The sequence below is a fragment of the Bombus pyrosoma genome, linkage group LG3 (assembly GCF_014825855.1).
Source record: "Bombus pyrosoma isolate SC7728 linkage group LG3, ASM1482585v1, whole genome shotgun sequence".
Classification (NCBI taxonomy): Eukaryota; Metazoa; Arthropoda; class Insecta; order Hymenoptera; family Apidae; genus Bombus; species Bombus pyrosoma.
This window is the reverse complement of record NC_057772.1, coordinates 14,372,319-14,396,266: the sequence shown is the minus strand read 5'-3', so window position 1 is coordinate 14,396,266 and position 23,948 is coordinate 14,372,319. Positions and strand designations below refer to the sequence as shown.

Below are 23,948 nucleotides of genomic sequence, written 5' to 3'. Positions count from 1 at the left end.
CAAACAAGACAAGTCAAATACCTAGGACTCCACATAGATACACAACTCACATGGAAACAGCATATCAAATCAATAACAGACAAAATACAGACAACAAGGAGACAAATGCACTGGCTAACAAGTCGAAAATCCAAACTAAGCATAGAAAATAAACTTAAAATATATAAAACAATTATAAAACCAATCTGGACATACGGAACACCACTATGGGGGACAGCAGCAAAGAGCCATATAAACAAAATAGAGGCATTACAATCAAAAATTCTGAGAACAATAGTAAACGCCCCATGGTACGCTAGAAACGAGGATATACGGAAGGACCTGGGAATACCAACGATCAAGGAGGAGATCACCAGATACGCGGAAAGGTACAGCGAAAGAGTAACAACACACCCAAATAGGCTGGCTACGGAAACGACCAACGCAAAAATAGAAAGAAGACTAAAAAGGAAACACCCAGCTGATCTCATAAAGGATATAAACTAAAAAACGCGAAGATGGCACCCCGCTGGGGGTAACCATCCACATGCTATTCAATCATATGTTATAACATTTTACCTAATGTCCCACTGGACAAATTGTAAAATTAAAAATAAACAATATAATAAAAAAAAAAACTATTAAAATTATGATTAAAATGAAGTTTATGATTTATTATAACAAAAGCATTGCTGCAAGAAAAGTAAATTTAATGTTAATTTAATGTTAAACTATTGTGTATGGAGAATATATTAAAATTATTGTATCATTCCACTGATCCATTATTGTTTGAAAAGAAAGATTTTCTTCCCTTCTCTAAAAAAATGACATAATTAACTAAGCAACTAAGTTTAATTATTGCGCGATTTTGTTATTTTCATATTTGTCTATAATAAGTATTCCTTGTTCGTAACAATCTGATCGATCCAATTGAAATCATCTTACATTAATAAAATAAAAAATATAAGAGGTGTATATTTCTTGTTTATCACTGGTACGAATCATAGCTAAATCAGAAATTGTTTCGAGTTTCAGAAAATAGTGGGGATAATTTGTGAACAAGTTCCTTTAACACGTTGACTGCTACGCGTGTTTTCAAAGAAATCTCCGTCAGGCCACGCATGCAGCAGTACCAAGCGTTCTCTACTAGGTGCTCCCATCGATATTTTAGTAATGCGAGTCGCTCAAGCGGTAGTCTCAAGAATGATCTCTCGTTTCGTTTATTCGCAACATTAAAACCACTAGCTGTTGTTGAATGTAATGAAGGAAAATGTGGTATAGATTATTCCAACCAAATGGTTTCTTATGTCACCACAATTAGAAAAAGAAAAGGAATCAAATGGTACAGAAAACTTTGCATTCGACTACTTCTGGGAATTTCTGTTGTAAACGCTTTGATGGTTTACAAAATTGCAACAAGGAAGAATATAAATATTAGAATATTTAGACAATTATTAGTTGCAAAATTATTAGGGTTGTCTGAAAATACAAAAAATCCTTATCTTCGATGGAGTCAGCATAATATCGCCGTTCGGAAAAATGATTCCGGAAGAAACATTAGACGCGCATGTAAACTATGTTATGCAAATAAAAGACGTCGAATGGACCGAACAAAGGCACAAAAGAATTTGAAGAAAACAACAACTTATTGATCAAATTGTCCCGACCAACCTCAGCTATGTATAGAATGCTTTAAAATTTTACATTCTAAATAATTTTTTTAATAAACCATTTTCGTATTACTTTTATAACAATTCAACAGTTTTATTATTATGGAATATCTCTTCAAATACCTATGACGATTCTTTTCAAGTAGTCAAATAAGCGACACCCGAATGTGGGTTACGTGGCCTGACCAGAAACTTTGCTGACACCCGAATACGGGTGTCGTGGCAGTCAACGTGTTAAAGAGATTTTGTGTTTACTGGGTGGTACGGATATAAGAAATTATGATCTTGGGCAGGCTTGGAAAAAGTCAGTGATTTCAGCTATCGTGAAGAATGATGCGTCATTGTCTCTTTCGCTCCTTTGATTACGCCTCGATCGGTATTTGCGGTCATGTCATAGCATAACCTTGTCTGTATTAGGGTACAAAAACGAAAGCTACGTCGAGCGCTATTTTATAAAGTACCTGAATCACAAGTTTTGTAAAGTTTAATTTTAATTCTACAAGACTGTCTCGTATATGCCAATGTTTTTTTCTGTATCTGTGAAAAAAATATTTTGCTAATTGTAAATAAATTATTTTAAAGAGTAACGAATATCTCTAATTTTTTGCATTAAATGTAAATAAATAATACGAAATTGTAACGATAGATTTTGTAACGATATTTTAGAAACTTTGATAACTTAAACCAGTTTGCGAAAAATTTAATGAAAATCTTGAAAAGGCATTTCAAATGCAAGTACAAAAAGTTCCAAAAAGTGTAAACTCATGATGTAGGTAGAGGATATTGAGGATATTTAAATGGATAGTTAAGCATTAAAGCATTTATAGAAAGTGATTGTTAACAAATTTTAAATTATAACACAGTAGAAAATGTTTAAAGCGTAAAAGAATGATAAATATCGAATGAAGTAGAGAAAGTGTCATTATACTTGTAAAAATGTTGCGAAACAACATTGTATTTCCATACATGATTAATTTTAAAATACATAATCGCTCTGCACTATAAGGACCGGTGAAATCAAGGACCGGTGAAATCAAGGACCGGTGAAGTCCCTCTGTGTTCTCGTCTATATTTAACTCTAGTTCTAGCAGCAACTCATAGATGGCGCAAGTAATGTTATAGTAAGCGTACATGTGGTTATGTTGCCATTTTCCAAGTTCTTGAGCCCGCGGGTTTCGAGTTACGTTGATGACTCTGCATATATCTATACTGCATTGTGCGTGTTACATGAAGTCAGCCTAAACAGTCTTTCGCAATACTAACCTAGTGTATAAATATAAGAGATGCGGTTCATGTTACTCTATTCAGAGAGGAAATTTCTTCCTTGGTTTGTAGCGCTGTTGCAGACGACGCAGTAATATTACGACATCACACGTTCGTCGGTAACAAAATTTTTAATTGTTTGTAACTTTTTTATTTCTAATAATTTTTGAAACAAGAAATACCTGTCTATAATGTTATCTTCGTGAATTCATTTACATAATTAGTTGAAAATGTGCAAATACCGAATTCATACCAATACGCACTTATCCATAATTGTAGTTTCTGATTGGAAGATATAAATAGTCATGCCTACGATTTTTATACACCTGATAATATGATGTTATTGGTGCAAAGCTAACATTGAATGAACAATTTATTGACATGATACTAATATGTAGGAATAAAGCTTTTACTTCAATCAAATTAGTCTCAAAAGTCAAATTCAACATTAAATGGTATCTGAAATTTTCTTGCGTAAATTTATAAAAATTATGTTCAGAAAGAAATCCTATATATTTGCCATTCGAGATTTCTTATACGAATTTTGTAAACAAAAGTTAACAAATAAGTTTAGCATATAACAACGTGCCAAAAGTTAGCTATAAGAGCTGTATGTATTAAAAGTATTTATCGAATGAGATGTTACAATTGATTAATTCCTTGAGCCGTAAATAAATGAAAACCGTCTAAAATCACATTACTTTCAGTTACTTATTATGTAAAATGAGTGAGTATGCAAAGTTGAAACTTTGTGAAAATGTAGCTTTTTTCATTTGTAAAAAGCCTGCAAGATTTCATCCCCAAATGTTTATTAACTTTTACAAAAAGCTGTTTAACAATTAAAAAGGCGTCTTTGTAGAACTTAATTTCTACAATTTTCGGAAGTCGTACAGCAACTGATGGGGGCTTTTTCTACTCTGAAAGAGTTGCACTATCATGTACAACTCAAAACAAATCGATTTTTTAATCCTAAACTATTTTAAATAATGGCGTCAGGAACTGTACATCATTTTACTGTTTATAAGTATATTGACATTAATGAGACACGTTTATAGTATAAATAATATAACATTTATTATTAATATTTATATTAAAAAGGTAAAAATTATTAGAATTCAATGATGCAGACCAAACTAAATGCATAATTATAATAAAAATTACTAAAAATCTTTAATTATTTAATAATAAAATTACAATTCTATCTTTCTTAATATTTGTTATAAAAATATATAGAGGTAATGTTAATGATTATGATCCACAGTAAATTAATGACAAAAGCGAAAAATTAAACGTAAACAAATATAAATTCCTATTCTGAAATCAATTTTTTTATTAAGCATAATTTCCGGAAATTGTAGAAATTAAGTTCTACGAAGACGCCTTTTAGTTGCCAAATATCTTTTTGCAGAAACTAATAAATATTTGGTGAAATATTGGGGAAATTTTACACACTTTTTACGAATGAAAAAATTCTACATTTTCACAAAGTTTCAACTTTGCATGTTCAATTTCACATGAATAATTAACGACTGAAAGTAGTGCGATTTTGGATGGTTCTTATTTATTTATGGCTCAACGAATTAATCAATGCTAATGTGACGTCTCATTTGATAGGTGTTTTTAATGCATTTTTTATTCAAAACTTGTTTTATCTAAAAATACAATTTTTATTACGATCCGATTATTAGATTCGTTGTTATATACAAAACCCTATTTTCGTCACCTTTGGAAACTGTTTACAAATTGTTTACAGAATCCGTCCAACAAATCTTAAGTGAAAAATATATGGGATTCGTCTCTGAACATGATATATATATATGATGACATATATGATATAAGAAGTACATAGGTAATACAATCTATCGATATCATCATCGCGCAAGAAAATTTCAGATATTATTTAATATTGCGTAAAAGACTAATTTGACTGGGTTGTTTAGTGCATATAGCTCTTTAAGTAAAACGCATATTGACTTTGCTATGACTAATAATAAATAGCCAATAAGTTAGGTGAATTAAGTTAAAGAAATATAAATACAGAATTAGATAAAGTTGAACATGAAATTCTAGGAGGTTAGATAAATAAATTACCTTTGCACCACGAATTAGCTTTGCACCTCTTAAAGTAAAATTGTGATTTTCTCTGAAACGTATATATAAATATATACACAATTTATAACATTACTGTGCTTGGAGATGCTACAATACATGTACGATTATTAATAGTTGTTCGATACTATATACTCGCTATTACAATACATAAACATATGTGTCATGCATTAGTAATAGAAAAGGTGTAAAATGCCACGCATTAGATTTCAAATACATGTACATATGTTCAGTATTAGTCATACACTAATTCTAGAAGATACATAAAAGCGTGCCATAAAAGTATGTATCTATATATGTATATATATAATACACCTATCAAGTATGTATACTTATTATATGTACTATGTACTATAACCTCATATCATCTTATTGCTAATGTTATATACTTAACATGAGCAAATTCTTTTATAATGTGCAGCTTTGGGCGTAAAATGCCTCAAGCTAAAATGACTTGGATCAGTAGTTTTGTTAATAAAAGTAATGTTGACGATACTACGCTTTGAATGGCACGTAATATTTTTGGAAGCCATTTTTCGTATTATTCAAAATAACGCGAATATACATAGATGGATGTGTTTAATGTTTTACTGATTATATCGTATGATTCTATTCTAAATTTTACATTCATTTTTATAATTGATATTAACTAATACATATGTATAAAAAATATTTGACCGTTGTATGTACTTGTTGTTATTAAATTAAGATTACGTAATAAAATGATCAAATATTATGAAAGTAGATATTTAATAAAGACAAAAAAATGATTGATGTATACTTTTATCGTGTACAAGTAAATTAGTGAGAAATACATATTAGACAAAGAAACAGAATAAAGGGGAAGGGGTAGGATCTTGAAAGGAGTGGGAAATAACGAACGTAACAACGTCTGCGAGAGTCGTGTCGCTACTTCCGAGCAAATAACGTCTTATAGGATACCCTGTAAGTTCAGGTACAAAATATTATAATTTTATAATGCCATACATTTTTTTGTACTTATGTATGCTTGTGTGATGCTTATTAGAATATACATATGTATAAATTAAATTGATTTATTCGAGTAACATTGAATGCATTTAGTACACTGTCATTGATGAAAAGTGTTCAGTTAAAAATCGCGGATAGGGTAATAATGACAATACTATAATATCTACATTGCTAGTATTGACTTTGACGTGAATATACTATATTAATCTATCTTAAAACTTTTCTTTTTTGGGCCTGATAAAAGTTATAACCATAAGACACGTATAAAATAGAAACGTTGCTCTCTATTGTTACTCTCTTCTGATCTTTTTTCATTAGCCTAATTTTTATTTATCTCTATTGTTTATCAAATTTCACAACTTCCACGATTTTTTAATTTTATTATGATACCTATTTTACGCTAAATAAATTTGATCAAAAATTAAAAAATATTTAATTTAGTTATATTTATATATTTTTATAATAATTCGAATTACTTATTATATTTTTTTAAATGTTTAAGAAATTCGTTTTGGCATTTTAAATAATTGTGTATTATAACTAACATCTGATTACACTTAATTATATCAATTACGGTTAAAAACTGCATTATGTATAATAAAGGTTTTTGAAATATAGACAATAATGGCTGAAATAGAAAGTCGTTAATAAATCTGAAATACTTATTTTTGTTGCAAATTATAAAAAAATGATTCGATTGAAATGATTTTGGAATCGATATCATTATTTTAAAACTATGTCTGCAAGCTAAATTTGGTAGTTCTTACGTAACGTGTTAACGAACGCACTCTCACTACTGAATATATGTATGTACTTATTTAGGTATGTACCTGCTCTTCGTTTCAAATTAAACTTCATAAAAAAATGCATCATAATTTAATAAATATGCCTTTATAAGACTTATGTTAGTTACAATGTGAGTGATAACAAAATTATTAAAATTATTAAATAACAAAATATTAATGACAATGACAACAATCGTACTAATAATATTAACAAGAATAATAATGATAAAAGTAATGTTGATGATAAAAATAACAATAAAAATAAAAATACAAAGAATTTCTATAGCTATTACACGTCGATAAACATTTTTAAAATGTTTAATATTTTTTTCATTTCATAAATATTTTAATGTTCTTTTTAACATAACAAAATATTATTTAAATAGCTTTGTTGTGCATTAGATACTTAATTTTTATATTAAATTTATATTTCTTTAATTAGTAAGTGCCCGCTGATAATTATAAACATTATTAAGCTTCATTGACAAGTCAGTTTTATTTTGTCGCACAGAGTTGGAAAATAAAAATTGTATTCTTTTAATATATGTAAAACCGTAAATATTAATAACTACATACAAAAACGATGATAAATTTCACGTTAAAATTACAAGTAAAATAGGTAAAATTTTTTAAATAGACATGACGTGTAAAACTTTTGTTTAGTTTAAATAATTGACTCAATAACATTAATTTCTTCATAACTTTTTTGATGATTGTTATACTAAATTTAAATAATTATAATACGTTACACAACTTAATATTATCGAAGTAATAAAATAAAAAATTGAATGAAGTATTCAATTTTTACTTGGGAGGGAAATTATAGACAGATGTTGCTGTATTTCCCATATCGAATGTATATGGGTAGATTTGTTATAAGAACAGATCAGAAAAATATTATGTCAGCTAGTTTTTAAGAAACTGCAATATAATGTTTCATACTTGGTTGTATTAGAAAAAATTTAGTTCTAGACTTTAATTTTGTATGTTGCAGTTGCTATTCACATAATATTGCATTTTTGATTCTTGTTTCTTATACATGTTCTAATAAATTATCAAAGACCTCATGTTCTGTTTTGTTGTAAATGGGAAAGGAGTGTTTTTCGAAAATATACATCATATTATCTACTTGTGATAATTATTTTGTATAACTCTAGTTTAAGTCTATTTTGACTAGTTTGACTACTTGTGTAGTTGAAGTCTACTTGTTTACGTTGTTTCTATGACATTACGTAAATGTTACAAATTACGAAATTTTTAATAGTGATTTTCACATTTTGTATACTTAAATAGTAATAACATAGAAGCAATGTAAAATGTCTACAAGTTGATTGAATCATATCTAATTTCATATCTTTTTTTTATTTGTTGCATATCAAAATCTTGTAATACTACAATTGCGTTTGAACTGAATCGATTATAATAACTTGGTTTATGCGTGTATACATCTTATATTTAACTTTAAGTTTCTCAGAAATTTCATTGTGATTTTATATTAATATATGCATATAATATACTATTCGTAGTACGTAATTTTTTTGTGAAAGCACAGAATATGAGCAAAGAAAGAAAACGATTCTTAAAAAGATGAAGGAAAAATATATCTTCCATATTATAAAATATGAATGTTTAACATATTTAAAAGTATATAACATTATTAATATATAACAAAATAATTGATGTATATCATTATTATAAATCACTACAAACTACTCGTGATAGTTTATGATAGATCACGCTATTTTAATGTTGCAAAAATTGAATTAGAAATTTTGTTAGTTATGTATTATATCTATCTTTTCAGAATAAATATTTTAGATTTGATACATTATATATACTGAGATAATTGAATATTTATTCCAATAAATATAAATTAACAGTATGTGATAGAACTTGAAGCATATAAATTTAAAAAAAGTATGTACTACAATTATTAGATACAATAATAAGTAAAGATAGTAATATAGGTAAGTAAGTATTCATTGCACCATTCGTACATTTCAATAACTCAATGTTTTTAGATATAATATATAAAAATATAGTATCATATGTATACATATAAATACTTCTCTATCATATATATTATTGCCATAACACTCTATAACATCAATTTATATTTTAAATACGTATTAAATATATCTTACTTAAAATATACTTTAAATTAAAATTTTGATATATTTTGATAAATTTTGATATATCTTTTACAACATAACAGAACATATATGCCTCCGAAGTAATCATTGATTTTAGATAATATCTAGTTCTGTATGAATTTACGTTTATTTGTATTATTGAGTCAATATAGGAATTGAATATTTGATATAAAAAATCAATACCACCTTAGTATCGAGCTGTAAGTACAGTATATATCCTATCACTTTACTTTTACTGAAAGTAAGTGAAATATACTTACGAAGGCGGAAATACTATATTTCTTGCTGGTTCTTACGTAAAACAGAAACGAAATGATTGAATTAGGGGAAGAAAAATATAGAAATAAATAAATAAATCGAGAGAATAATAAGAATAAAAGAGACGAATCTGAAAAAAACAATAGGGTCAGACATACTTCGTAATTGAAGGCGGTCGTCCGGGACTTGAGAGTACTATGTGCCAGTTCAGTTCACGGACACCAAATTAGACATGGTCTATTTTTGACCAACTTATAGTTGCTCTCTTGTTCCAATTTACTGGTTACTCATGCTAGAAACTCTATAGCAACATTACACGAGGAATTTAGTATTTCATATATTTTCCATTGAAAAATTGTTTAAAATAAAAAGATTAAAAAACAAAAAAGGCAATAGGAAAGTAACAACTTCAATTTGAAATTATCATTATCTCCAACTAATCAGTAATATGTTATTTGTAGTTAGGTGATATTACAAAAAAATTGTAACATTTTTTACTTTGCTTATTCATTATTTCTCCGAAAAAGTTATTTTCAAAATATAATACAAATGGTGAAATACATAGTTGGAATAAAATGATTGGGAAATTTTAATTCCTTTGTAGTGTTTCTCAACAGAGCCTATTTTTGTTTTATAGTTTAGTTTGATGAAAATAGTTTTTTGGTTTAACGTCTAATTACACATTTCCAACTATTTAATGATGCGACGCCGTTATACATTGCCAACTGGAAAATTATACGTGAAAATGAAATGATCTGGCAACCTGCCATGTATACGTATAACGTATTGTATCTTAATTTAAGATTATACAATAGAAATACAAAAGTATTTGTGTTTCAGATTTTAATACTTAGGTATAGTGTATATTTGTTTAATATCCCATTAACTGAACAATTTTTGTTGTTTTTACAATTTAAAAAAGTATCCCATTCACACTATTCTCTTCTTACTATTTTTACATCTTTTGCGCAATATTAACCCTCCAATTTCCATAACTCAGATTATGTTACAATATGAGAACTTTTGTCACTTATTATCTCTATTCATAAAAACAATAGGTTTCGAGAATTTGTTTTAAAATATATGTAAAATATTCTTTATATAAGTATTTGTTTATTTTTAATGAAATTTTAATTATTTTTAATTATTTTTTATTACCATTTTTTATATTTAATTTTATATTTTTCTTTGAATAAGATAAATTTGTTTACTATATTTTATTAAATAAAGAAGTTCACTGGAAAGTGAATAGTAAACAAATTTGACTTAATAATAAAAATTGAAATAAACGAATAATACAAACAGCAACACGCTAGAGTCATAATATCAATATTATGTACTGTATGGTATAAGTATTCAGTATTTTGTGTAGTAAGTAAAGACAGAGGCGTTACTAGATTTCAAAGACAACCGGCCACAAAGACATTTGGATATTGTACAATTTTAATTTCTGAGTTTTATATTTTCAGTAAATGTACAAGCACGAATAAAAATGTATTACATTATGTTACACTGCACTATATAGATAATAGTAGAAAAAGAATTTTTTAGTTATTGTTGTCTAAATTTTAAAAGAAATACTGAGAAAGAGCGAATTTCTATGTCACAAAAAGTTCCAGGCGCAAAATATCCATTCAGAAATTTCTCAGTAAAGAAAAGCAAGTGTGAGCACATCGGATTGCAAATGTGCATTAGTTTCGTTACTCATTTATTCAGAATGAATAGCAAAAGGGAATATACAAGTTTTGAAATACGATAGTTAGTAATATTTCACTACGAATAGAAAAAGTCAATTCGTGAAATAACAGATACGTTAAAAAACAATTAAAAAACGTTTAAAAAAGAAGGAAACAAAGCAGTATTGATTATTTAAGAAAGTTTATTTTCACTATCACAAAATACCATATTATCAAGCATATAGCATACCCTACTAAATACTAAACTTTAGTGAATAATCACTATTGGTTTTAGTTTTATATATGTATTTTTATGTAGTTTTATGTATAGTTAGTATTAGTGTCCGAAACTTTTTCTGACATAAAAATTCACTTTCTTTTAGTGCTTATATTAATATTTAGACAAGAATAAATAATAACTAATAATAACGTAATGTAACATGATGTAATACGTTTTCGTTGATCCTTGTACATTTACTGAAAATATAGAGCTTAGAAATTAAAATTGTACAATGTCCAAATTTTTTTGTCACCGACTCTACATGTACAAACTGAAATATCAGAAAAATATTAATAAATTCTGTATGTAAATTCAAAACAAAATGTGTATTTACCTTTTTCTTGACATTATGGCAATAAAATTAACAAGCATTATATGAAACGCTTTTTCAGTGAAAAGTCTGTTAAAAACAATCAAAAAATGAAGAGTGAAGCATTAGAATAATGTGCTTATACATACTATAGAATAAATACAGGGTAGTACATACTCGCAGGCAATTGAAGAGTTCATTTTTATCTAAAAAATCATATAAGTAAAAAGATAACTGTGTAACTAAAAATATAAATTTATATTATAATTTTCAGGACGCAATTTATTTGAATGCTTATCTCGGAAATAGTAAAAAAGAAATATAGTAAAATAAAGTAAAAATTTATTTACATAAACGATAAAAGTTGATCAAAACTTGTACAGCGCGGATCATTTTTCTTTTCACATACATATGTACATCATAAAGGATATATTCCTAAGTAACACACGCCTTGAATTTTGCAGTTGTCTCTTTTGGTTCTTAAATAAAAAAGCAATAATTGAAAGTAAATGAAAATTGCTTTTACGGAAACATCTAAGTTATGTGACTTTAAATGTATCTCTTCAGCGTTGACATCTTATTGTTACAACAATTAGAACACGCGTTTCGAACCACATTCTAAAAGTTTATATAGATTTTACGAAGTGTGAGCTATATATTAGAGATAGATATGAAATTGATTGATCCAAACATAATCCTCGTTTCAATTTCAATTTAGCAGAACATTTAGTTTCAGTTATAGCAAGAAGTAAATAGTTAACAGTAGAGAAACATTCTTCTATCATAATGTTGAAGATATAATAAAAATATCAATGTTTTAATTGGCTTGCAGCAAGTGTTCAAGTACTTGTGTTCAGTAGTGTATGTATATCCTTCTGCTGTAGCAAAGTGTAGTGTAGGCTTCTAAAACAATCTACATATGTTAAATGTTGCGTTCTACATGTTGCATGCATTGACTCAGAGGCTTCATGATACGAATTATATATTAAAAAGTAAAAAAAAGTATGAAAACATTGCAGATGATATTTTTTAATACTCACATTGGAATTTATGATTGTTTATATGGTTTCCTTTAGGCAAATAAATTCATGGAAGTAATTTATACATTTTTTAAAGAAGTTTCACGATAATTATGTTTCTGAATAATGAAATTGAAAACTCCACAAAAGTGGAGTTAATCAATTTGGCTTCTGAGAGGCTTATGTATGTAGATTCGTTGCGACTTGCATCGATACAAGAATTACTATGTACTGTCCTGATTAGAGAACAAGATCCGATATTGATACAATGTCATTAAACTTCGGAGTGATGCAACGCATTAGAATTTGACGAGCAATCACACATCCGTATAACGCAACGGCGACAATGGCCAAGTATGACCATGACATCCGTCAATCTATCGGTATAGACATTGTTATATTTGATGTGTTCTTGTAGATGTAGTCACACGATCGTAGAATTGATGTCCGTGTTTTGGCGAATTTGAATCCTTTATTATTAAAGATTACTGTAATTATCTATAAAAATTTCGCATTAAATAAGAATCCTTATCAGGCACAGCATAGTATTTTTGTATTAATATTATGTGTTTTATTCATTTTATTAAGACCAATAGCCAATATTTAGCAAACCAATATTTTCCTATTTGCTACTTGAAAGTAACAGCTATCATTTTCTGACATACGTATTAGGTTGTCCGAAAAGTTTCTTTCGTTTCATAAGGTGATAATAGATGAACAACAATTTCTGTTTTATATTATTTTATTGAATCAGGTATGATCCATTTCGTTCTATTTCTATTACTAAGTTCGTACATAATTTAATAAACTGATATAAAACAAAAAACATTGTGCGTCTATTATTTTCTTATAAAACGAAAGAAACTTTTCGGAAAACCTAATAATACTGCACATTTCATATTTGTGCCCTTACGTACTATTTTTTTAAATTGTCATTAAATAGTCACTAAACGATGGTTCGTGCGAAAATAGTCAAGAAATTTAGTTTAATCAGCTTTCAATTGATTGAAAAGTGTATAAAACGCACTTTCCATGAAACTTGTTCTTGATATACGATATATCCTTGATCTACTTGATTTAGTTAGTTTTATTCGTACTCGGTATAAAATCAGTTTAATGTCGGATATAGATCGAAATTCAGTAGCGCTTATTTATGTGCAAAGGTATAAGACTCTCCAAACTTTTTATATTCTATCGGCAGCCCAGATACAAAAAGACAATGAACAAAAGAAATGATCCAGAAGCCAAATTGACCAAAGCTACCAAATTTTATGATACATAGATAGATAGATAGATAGATGGATAGATAGATAGATAGATAGATAGATGGATATTTTATTTCAATTTGGCGGTCAAGAAGTAGAAATAGACTTGGTTTACAATAACTATAGTACGATATACTTATTCATCCACCCACTCTCTCTATACTTATGATAGCTTAAGATTAAATCGAAAACTAGAACTGAGGCTAAAATTAGAAACATATGATCATAATAATACTGTATAATTCTGTAACTATGTACGTAATTCCTTTGGCTTATTTTATTATTTTTACTCTTTTCACATTTTTTCTAACATGTCTCGTTATACTTTTTCAGATATGTAAAATTTTCCACAATTTCCATTGCGTCCTTCCCCTCATTTTCACTTTGTTCTTTTTCCCCTCATTTTCTATTTTTCTCTCTACTTTTACCAAATATCAAAATCTTCTTTCATGTGTCCTTCTCTCTCTCTCCCCCTCTCCCCTCTCTCCCCTCTCCCCTGTCTCTCCCTCCCCATCTCTTTCCCTTCCTCTCTCTCTCCCTCTCTCTCTCTCTGCCACAATTATTACATTATCCTAATATCCAGAACTTCTCCTCTTCTATTCTTATCCCCCCCACACGTACTTTTTTAATTTTCTCTTCTAGACCAGAATCGTCTATCGAGAACAACGTGAGACTCGATACACAGCCCTACTTCAATCCTTTACCGTTTCAAAATTCCTCTGAGATTTCTTCTCATACCCTTACTACGTTTATTATCTCTTCGTATATGTATTTCCTTCGTTCTTTCACACATACCCATAATTTACTCCTATCCTCACAGTATCGAAGGTCACACTCTTAGGTCTACGAAAAATACGCATCACAAAATATGTCAAGGTGTATAGAGGTCATTTTACTGCAAAGAGGTGCTCTTTGCGAACACTTACAGAGTCGTTAGCTACTTAACAGTTTATTTATGATAAATCTTTGGAATTTCAGGTAGCGAAGAAATAGTTCTATCAAGATGTCAAGGCCAATCCTTAGCAGGCCGCGTACACGCGTATATGGATGCAACTATGACAAAGGAGAATCATATTATAAGCCAATGGTCGACCACTTGGATCGAAAATACAGTTCTCGACCGCTTTTCTCTGAACCAAGAACTTCATTGGCTGACGAGATTGCAGCCCGCCGAGGCGACATCGGTAACATCTTCAGTCGTTTTCCAAAATGGTTTTAAGGGGTGAATTTATCCTAATCCCTTTCTCCTTAACTATTACAACCATAGTAGTCAATAACTCTTTTCATTGTCAGTAAGAAAATGCTGAATTATTTTTCATTATATTGGTAATTAATGAGTGGCATGTCCGATCCAAGTCCTGATGTGAAATGAATCGAATGTACTGTTCTATAAATCTGCTGTTACAGCCACAACAAAATTTTACTCTATAGAGAGTCATCGTAAGAAAATCTTTGCCCTAATAATAAAATAAAATAAAATCGTGACATAAAGCTGCAACGTCTAGTGATTTATTATCTCCTGTGACATGATACGAACTTCTGTTATTTAAACGTTATTTCTTTGTATAAAAGTGAGAAAATGAAACTTAATTTTATAGCACTTAGGTTCCACATATGAATAAAATATTAATTACTATTTTTTCCAATTTTAAATTGCTCGTGTATTCTGTTCCTTTATATATTTTAAGCTAAAGATAAAATATATTAATTTAGTTTAACTTCAATTCTTGTTACAGAAATGGAATAACATTACTTGTGCTATTGTGAAATTACATAGAACCAAGCTAATATATGTGTTTATTATATAGATATGTATGATAAATAACCAACATTATGAGCATGTCGAGATCACATTTTCAGTTTCGTTTACGGATATTTAAAAAAAAATTATTCAATATTTGAAAAGAACGATACATATCATTATTACCGACAATGAAAACATTATCATTAATTACAGGCATTGATTACACATTATAATGTATTTATATCGTATGTTATTGAAATTCATTCATATTAATTTATGTTCTTCATTTTTTGATTTTGCTATCTTTTTATGTCAATTTATATGCATGTAATAGGAGAAAATCAATAGATTTTACGAAACACTCAATTTAATTATACGATATAAAATAAAATGAAATATAAGTAGTTGTCTCTCTCTCTCTCTCCAGAAAAATACCGAATTCAATCATTGAATATTTTGTTTACGAACATAGTAACAAATATTTGACATACTGATTCTATTTAAGTACATATTTTAATAAATAATTATTTCCCATTTGTATCCCATTAGAAAGTTGTTACTTGAAACTGTAACAATTCTTGTTACCAAGCTTATTTATCGGAAAAGAGTAAATATAGAAATATACTATAAATCCACAATTGATAAATTGTAACGTAATTGAACGTAATTATAATTAAACCGTTTATCGATATCTACTTGTCGATTATTTATTCTATTACGTAGCGAATGGCAGCGTACTTACATCGATCTAAAAGCGGTTTCATTGCAATAAAATGGTGGGCTTTTAAAGAGAGTTTCAATTCAGATAACATTTATTTTTTCATTAGTCAAGTGTAATACATACCTACATATGTATAAGTGTAATAGTGTACATATGTTGAGATATCGGTTTTTACAGGCACGCATGACCTCTCTGGTCCTCGCAACACTTCCTTTGGGCGTGACCTTGACCTTGAATTAGATCCTTCCATTCGTGCCTCCCAATTGCCACTACCTTCTTTGACTACCGACAACTTGTTCCCCGAAGACGAGGATATTGTCTACGACAGCCGTGGCCAGCGCAGTCGACGTCGATTCGCTGAAAATTTTGCCAACGATGTCGTAGCGACGACGCAACATCTGAAAGCGAAACTGGCCACGTTCGGGTTAGAGGATGAGGTTGATGCTGTATTAAGAAAACCACGACGCCTACGTCAAGGACAGGATCAAGTTGATAGTATTCTCAGTTCAAGGAAAAATTTACAAGACATAAAATCAATTAGCGAAGAGGCAGAAACTACGTTTAAAAGACGTTCGAAGCTGTTTGACGAAACCGATCGATTAGAAGAAAGTAAACCAATGCTTACGAAATGGTCGAAATTAATTAACGAGGACGAAAGTTCACTGTCCGCTAATGCTGCTGCGACAAGGGCTATGCAAACCAAAGCTCGTTTGAACGACATTGAGTCTGAAATGGAAGAGCTTGCAGAGAGACAAGCAAAAAGAGAACGCAGGGCAGCTGCTCTCAGGGCACTGATCAACGAAAATATGTCCGATACGGAAAATCTCCAAGAACAATCTGTTCTTAGCAAGAAGGTTTCCATCCGTGAACACTCTGAGAAACATGTCCTCTGAACAAGAATGAATATTTATAACTCAAATATGAGAATATTCCCTCGTTATTTACCATTTACTTTCGATCAATTGACTGTCATTTGTTCCTACTGATCCTGCAGATGTTGTTTGTATTATATGTACTATTTGAATATTCAATCACTTTTAATTGACAGTGCAACAGAAACAACGATATATTCACATTACACGAATAATACAGATATTTGTATAAAATTATTTATGTAGTAGAAATACATTGGCAATATCATGGAAATACAATTTCAATCGGATTATCGCTTATTTTATATACCCAGGAATATATAACATATGCAGAGAATTTTTGTATGTATTAAAAGTCATGCTACACGCGCATAATATAAATATACGCATATACATATGTACGCACGCATACGATACCAGCGAGTACACGCAGATATACTTATTACAGCGCACATATTTATTATTTTACGTACACTAGTTTATACAGTATTATCGAAAACTATATAATTGTAAATTTTATTGGACTTCCGATTATAATTCTGTAATTTTTATGAAGGCGAAAAATAAGTTAAGAGTTTCTTCCTATTTATTGTCTACTTTAAAATTAGAAAATCATATTTTTAATAAAATATTGTTGAATCACTCATTAGTTAAAATGATATTAAATGATATTAGTTAAAATAGCAGAACGTAAATCTTTGAAACTTGATATTTTTTTAATAATTGTATAGACAAACACTCATTTCCTCGTCGTCGTTGTCTTTTACATATTAAGTACTAATTGTTTGTTTTTCTTGATATGAGAATGCATTTTTCAAATAGAGCAAACAGTAAATGTTAAAATTTATCAATGGAAAAGCAAAAGTATACTTTCGACTAATACATAGTATCTAATTAAAGTTAGCAAATAGAACGTAACTTATGTATGTAATATGTTCAATACCTTGTTGAATAATCAATATTTCGTTTTCGCAAATTTTACGTAAAATAAAACCGTATAGTACTTATATATATATAAAATTAAGCGAAGAATTTATTTTATTTCTACTCTTTCTTTTATAGTCAAGAATCAAATCACAACATAGTGTGTCAGAGAAAAACATTGTCCTAACCTTACTATATGTATTTCTGTTAATCTCTCTTATTTGTAAATAAATTTCACTGTTCCAATGTATCCTGAATACATAGTGTGTTTGCATGTTGTATACCTACCCATATATGCAAGAACGATTCCTTTTTGAATACTATGTTTTTTGTTTATATTATGAGAATACCTTTAACTTTTTGTTTTTGATGTATATTAGGAGAATTCTTCATCACAGATTGTTGAAAATTTGTATATCTTTTTTTTGTTTCATCTTTTCTTATTATTACAATGCATAAAAAAATTCGCAGCTCTTGGAACATGGTCGTATAATAATAGAATTACTCTCAAAAGTATTAACATTTTTATTTATAAAAAAGATTCTGTAACTTACATCAAAAGTGTTCATGACAATGCTAAAGGTAAGTCGAAGGGCAGTGACGTCATTATACACACTTTGAGACATTGGTCATCTCTTCGACAAATACATTATTCATTTTCACAAACTCTCTTATTTGCGATTTGTAGACTAATTATGATTTGAAACAAAAGAGTGTTTGACTCGTTGTTTACGATGCCGTTTAAATACATTGTAATTATACGAGTACATACGAGTATATATACTATAGCATAGTATATACGAGTACATACATGTATATTCATTGAATCACAAATTACTATGTTCCGCTTAATTGATCTTATCAGTTTATACAGAAACAAGCAACAGGCATCGAAAGATGGACTAAAATTTAGATTTATTACAATTAAAAGCCGATGGATAGTAGAAAATTGCAATTTTCATCATTTTTAACCGTTTCTGGCTCATAGCAACATTAACCGATTTCAATGAACTTTTCAGAATGTATATAGCTGACTAATAGTATGTATATAACTCTTCAAAATGTGTTGTTTAAATTTTCATTACAACCCCACATAATAAAGTTGTAGAAGGTGACTTTTATTTTTTTCTTCGCGCCTTCGATCAAACGCTTTTTTCAAAATTTTTTGTACATGTTCGACCGTTCGCGGAGAGACGCAGTCGCGGTAGATCGCGCCAACGAGAGTCGTAAATTCTCGTTACGATACGATAATCGACGCCACGAATCAGTCGATCCCCTATTTCGGTTGAGAATAAAGATGGTTAAAACGATCATAACATTGAGTTATCAGGTTAAAATATACACTTTATTCTAACAACCATTAAGATTTAAATATTTACACGTGGTACGTGTAGATGTGTTTTCAGCAAAGTGTAAATAGCAAGTTAACATTTAGCCAACTGCACGCGCCACAGCGAGCTATACGTTTCCACCGCGCATTTTTCCAAGTATCGAGGACTAACATTCACTACTTAAAAAACAAAGAAATCTAAAAATTATTTAAGTGATTAATAATATTTTGCGGTAATGATTTTATTTAACGATTTCACATATTGTTTATATAAAATATCTTTATATAATATAAAATAAATATTTTACATAATATAAAATAAAATAGTTTACATAATATAAAATAAAAAAAGTATATATTAAAAGTATAAAAAAATATAGGTAAAATTAAGATCATTAAAGATGACTAAAGATAAATAACACGACTTGAACGTGAAATTAAAAATTCATAATGCATTGTAATATTTTTTGCAATGTAGTATCGTTCGATTATAACTTTATTTAGTCATAACTGATAATGTAACTTTTTAATTAACACGTTGAATGCCACGAGGGCCACCGGTGACCGGCGCGCCAAGATTTGTAGAAACACATGATTTAAACAAATGTCAACAATAATAAATTTGTTATTATTTCCATCGTTACTACAATGATGTAACGAAATTAATGCAGTATAAAACATATAAAAATAATTTTATTTATACATGAAATATAGATCTATTATGTGCACCCCCATCAGTGGCTGTCGAACATGAGAAAAACGCGCTTTTTCGTGTTTTACCTTAAAGAACAATAACCCTAAAGAAAGTTTCGACTAGAAAGATGTTTGATGGCAATTAAGAGCCTTGACAGTAAGGTAAAAGACGCTAAATGTCAATGATGATTCTTCAGGCCTATTGCGGTTCCGAATAAGTATGACCAAGGGATGAATTATGGTTTATGGTAGGTTCCTGGACATAGCAACATAGAACAGTTATTTAGCAACGCGAAGAAACAATATGAGATAATTAATAATTGGAAAAAATAAGTGAATCGCGCGAAATCGCACTTCAGCGCCACGAAGGTCACCGGTGATCTCAGTGAGATAAATTCATTAATGATGATTATACACCGTAACATATCTTTTGTAAGTAATATTTCAACATTATATGTATCGCATAATAAAAATTTCATCGTGGCGCAATCCTTGTAAAACTAGCGTGGCATTCGACGTGTTAATTTTAACACCACTAAATTGGTGTATTTTATTATATACTGTACTTTATAAAAGCAAAAAAATTGACGCAATTAATTGGGAACAATTCCTACTTATTGTTCCTTAAGGTAAACAATAACTGATAATAACAACAAAAAAAAGAAAACGCGTTACTAAAGTCAAAAAGGGAGATCTCCCCGTTCGACTTGACTAAGTGTTAAGATGATGACTAATCAAAGAACAGAAAACTAGTCAAGATGTTGACGTAAAACCAGGGAAGTTCGACGATGATGCTGTCGCGGAGGAAAACTAGTAATGGGTGTGTTTAGCGCACGGGACCATCGGATTCGTTGATGGCAATTTTGGTTAGGAAAGTGAGGGCAACGGTCTATTGGATAAGGAAAAGGCTGGTGAATCAGGATGGATGTGTCAGGATGAGTGCTGACCGCTCCCAATGAAAGGTCGCCCGTGGGTAGCATTGTACATAGGAAAACCTACTTTCCTGTCTTTTCTCAGACTGGACAATGAATATAAGGAATACTTCAATTTAAAAGATACTTGTATGGTCTTAAGGACCTTAATTATGAAAATTCTAAGATTTATGATGGGTCCTTAAGATTATTGAGGGTCGGCAATAAGCGTGTTTACACATCAGGTAATCATTTTGCCCGAGAAATGGAGTCTGGTTTGTGTAGAGAGTCATGGGACGTAACAGTACATGTCATCTAATCAACTACATAATCTTTCTAACCCCTCAAAAAAATTCAAGTCTTTGATCCAGTTTGAAAAATATCATTCTGTTTTGAAGGACATTTGAATACTTTCGTGAGCCACTGTATTCTGTCAATGACGAGGTACAAAGTAATATAAGTGCTGATCATATATCCGTGGTCCTTTACGATACGGGGTAATTAAAAATGGTGTACTTGAGCATGGGTCATCCACATCTGTGTGTGTTAGGCATACTAAAACCGTAGTATAAAAGGCAGCCGTTAGTCAGTCGCAAGGACAGTTCTAACCAGTCTTGCACGGAGTACTGTAGAAGAAGCTTCACTGTTAATTGTTGTTAGTTGTTGTTAATTGTTGTTAGTTGTTGTTAGTTGTTACTTAATTTTATAAAAAGATTGAAGAAAATTAGGGGCATTTTCAAAACAATCAAAGTTGAAAACTTATCAAGTATGCATACATGAATTTGTGATTAGAAGGAAATAAACGATCAACAGGCGATTATTCTGCATATGAAAATAAATCAAAAATCTACGTTGCTATTTTGCAAAAAGTTAAATATGACGCGTTTAGGGGTATTCCAAGAATTAGTCTAGTAAACGCGTATCTGTCTTTTCAAATTCGATTTTCTCGAAAACTAGACTTAAAACGAAAAAATTTCATTCTACATTTTCGATTTTTTTCCACGTATAAAATAATCTCCTTCAGTAATATTCAATAAGAATATTATATTCAATAAGAACTTTCAACTGAAGTTGATTAAAATATTTTCTTCAAAAGCTATAACTATTATCATACTATTATACATATACCATTTATTAACTATAAATTAATTATAAAATACATTATCTGATGTCTAATATTATCATTCAATTACTTTAGATTCTCATAATGTATCTGGATATCGCAATGACCTATTCGATGACTTGGGTTATATATCTGAGCGAGGAATCGAAGATGATTTTGAAGGTAGTTTTGTCGTCAGCCAACGGCGTTACAAGGAGCGTGCGGCTGCTGCGTTTACTGAAGATCTGGCTGAATTGAGGCGTAAACGAAGGGATATGCAGGTTATATTATTTACATAATATAAAAAAGATCAGTTGAATTTCAATTAAATTTCAAAATCAAGGTCAATTTGGCGATATATTTTTTAAACAAATCTTCATCCACTCAGATACAGAATCACCTTAAAATCATCTTATATACATTATATATGTATAATACCGTTGAATCTTCTATTTTGAATGAATAAATGAGTAATATATGAAAATCTATTTATAAATTTGTATAAGTTTCATTAAATAACGATATTACAAGAATTTCATAAATTTATGCTGTCACTTATCTTTGCAGGACCGTATCTTCGACGTTATCGACTTGAATGCAGAAATCGAGAAAGCTAGAAATACTCTCGAACAAGCGGATATTGCTTTTCAACAGCATGCAACAAAATTCGATAATACAGATACCTGCGATGGCACCAGATTAAAAAAATTCCCTAATGTGGAAATTTTGTCAGAAAAACCACAGCCGAAAACCATAAAATTTATAAAAGTCCCCAATATTGATATAGAATCGTGTATGCCACAACCTATAAAATCAAGAAGAGACAAAATCAACTCAATGGAACCAAACGAAATTGCAAATCCATTAAATACCATTGCATTGCTACCGTTAAAGAGGAAATTCTCAAATAAAAAGAAAAGTGTTTCGTTTTAAAAAATTCAGTGAATATTTTAAATTATTGGATGCTATATAAAATGTACCCATATTATTTAATATTAATATTTCAATAAAACATATATAATAACCACAAGAAAATGTTGTTTTCACAAACATTTGTAGTTTTAATACACATCATGAAGTATACCATATGTAACCGAGAAGACAATGGTTGAAAAACATAACTATGAAATAACATTTTTTCACTAAGAGATCATAATGAATGAGAATGCGAAAGTCCTTTGACAAACCACTGAATATGATAAATTTTCGAGAAATTTTTAAAAACGAATTTCTTGGGAAACAGCAGGAATTTTTGGTCGAAATTTGGCATTATTCTGAAATTTATCTATATAATGAAAAGTTCCTACAATATCAAAATTCATTTGCAAAGATTTGAATCTATATTAGACATATCTCATTGATTCAAAATATGTATATGTAGTTAAATTTACTTTATAACGATATTGCGATGACATACATACATTGCAATAGGTGTATGCAGAATTTGATGTTGGATATAATATATAGCTTATACATATGTGTATGTTATACGTAAATACGTATATGCATATGATGTAAGTAGGTATATAATATGTATACATATAAGTATGAGTTACTAAAAAAAATTAAGTGATCATATAACAGAATAATGAAGGAGATTATACATTTTAAATAGGATAAAATGTACCTTTTTTACAGTGTTTCTTAATGACACAGTCTGCGTACTTAGCACAATACAATCTTTATACAAAATTAAGAGGTAGAGATTTGAATTTTCTGTGGAATTAAATATAGATAATGACTTCTAATTTATTATGGTTTATTTATTAGTTGAAGAAATAAGAAATATTCCTCTAGTTTATTTTTGTAATAAGAAAATCCATTTAGAAAATATTCAATGCATAAAATTGATATTAGTATTCGTGAAAAATATATAGATACGTTCGGGTAAATA

The 23,948-nt window shown here is 29.3% G+C and overlaps 2 protein-coding genes across 4 annotated transcripts; both read left to right on the top strand.

Moving 5' to 3' along the window:
* Window positions 1–2,879: 2,879 nt before the first annotated feature.
* On the top strand, window positions 2,880–18,275 carry LOC122566229. 3 transcript variants are annotated; one of them, XM_043723192.1, is made up of 3 exons: window positions 2,880–3,031; window positions 14,736–14,941; window positions 16,400–18,275. In XM_043723192.1, exons 2-3 carry the CDS (start codon window positions 14,761–14,763, stop codon window positions 17,113–17,115), a joined length of 897 nt encoding a protein of 298 aa, XP_043579127.1. In that variant the 5' UTR covers window positions 2,880–3,031; window positions 14,736–14,760; the 3' UTR covers window positions 17,116–18,275. The 3 variants fall into 3 exon arrangements, with proteins under 3 accessions (XP_043579127.1, XP_043579126.1, XP_043579125.1); XM_043723191.1 differs by lacking the exon at window positions 2,880–3,031 and adding an exon at window positions 5,815–5,966; XM_043723190.1 differs by lacking the exon at window positions 2,880–3,031 and adding an exon at window positions 5,821–5,976.
* LOC122566102 lies at window positions 17,900–23,898 on the top strand. The gene is made up of 4 exons (XM_043722847.1): window positions 17,900–17,924; window positions 18,490–18,600; window positions 22,151–22,335; window positions 22,622–23,898. The coding sequence occupies exons 1-4, from the start codon at window positions 17,900–17,902 to the stop codon at window positions 22,985–22,987; spliced, it is 687 nt and encodes a 228-aa protein (XP_043578782.1). The 3' UTR covers window positions 22,988–23,898.
* Window positions 23,899–23,948: the final 50 nt, after the last annotated feature.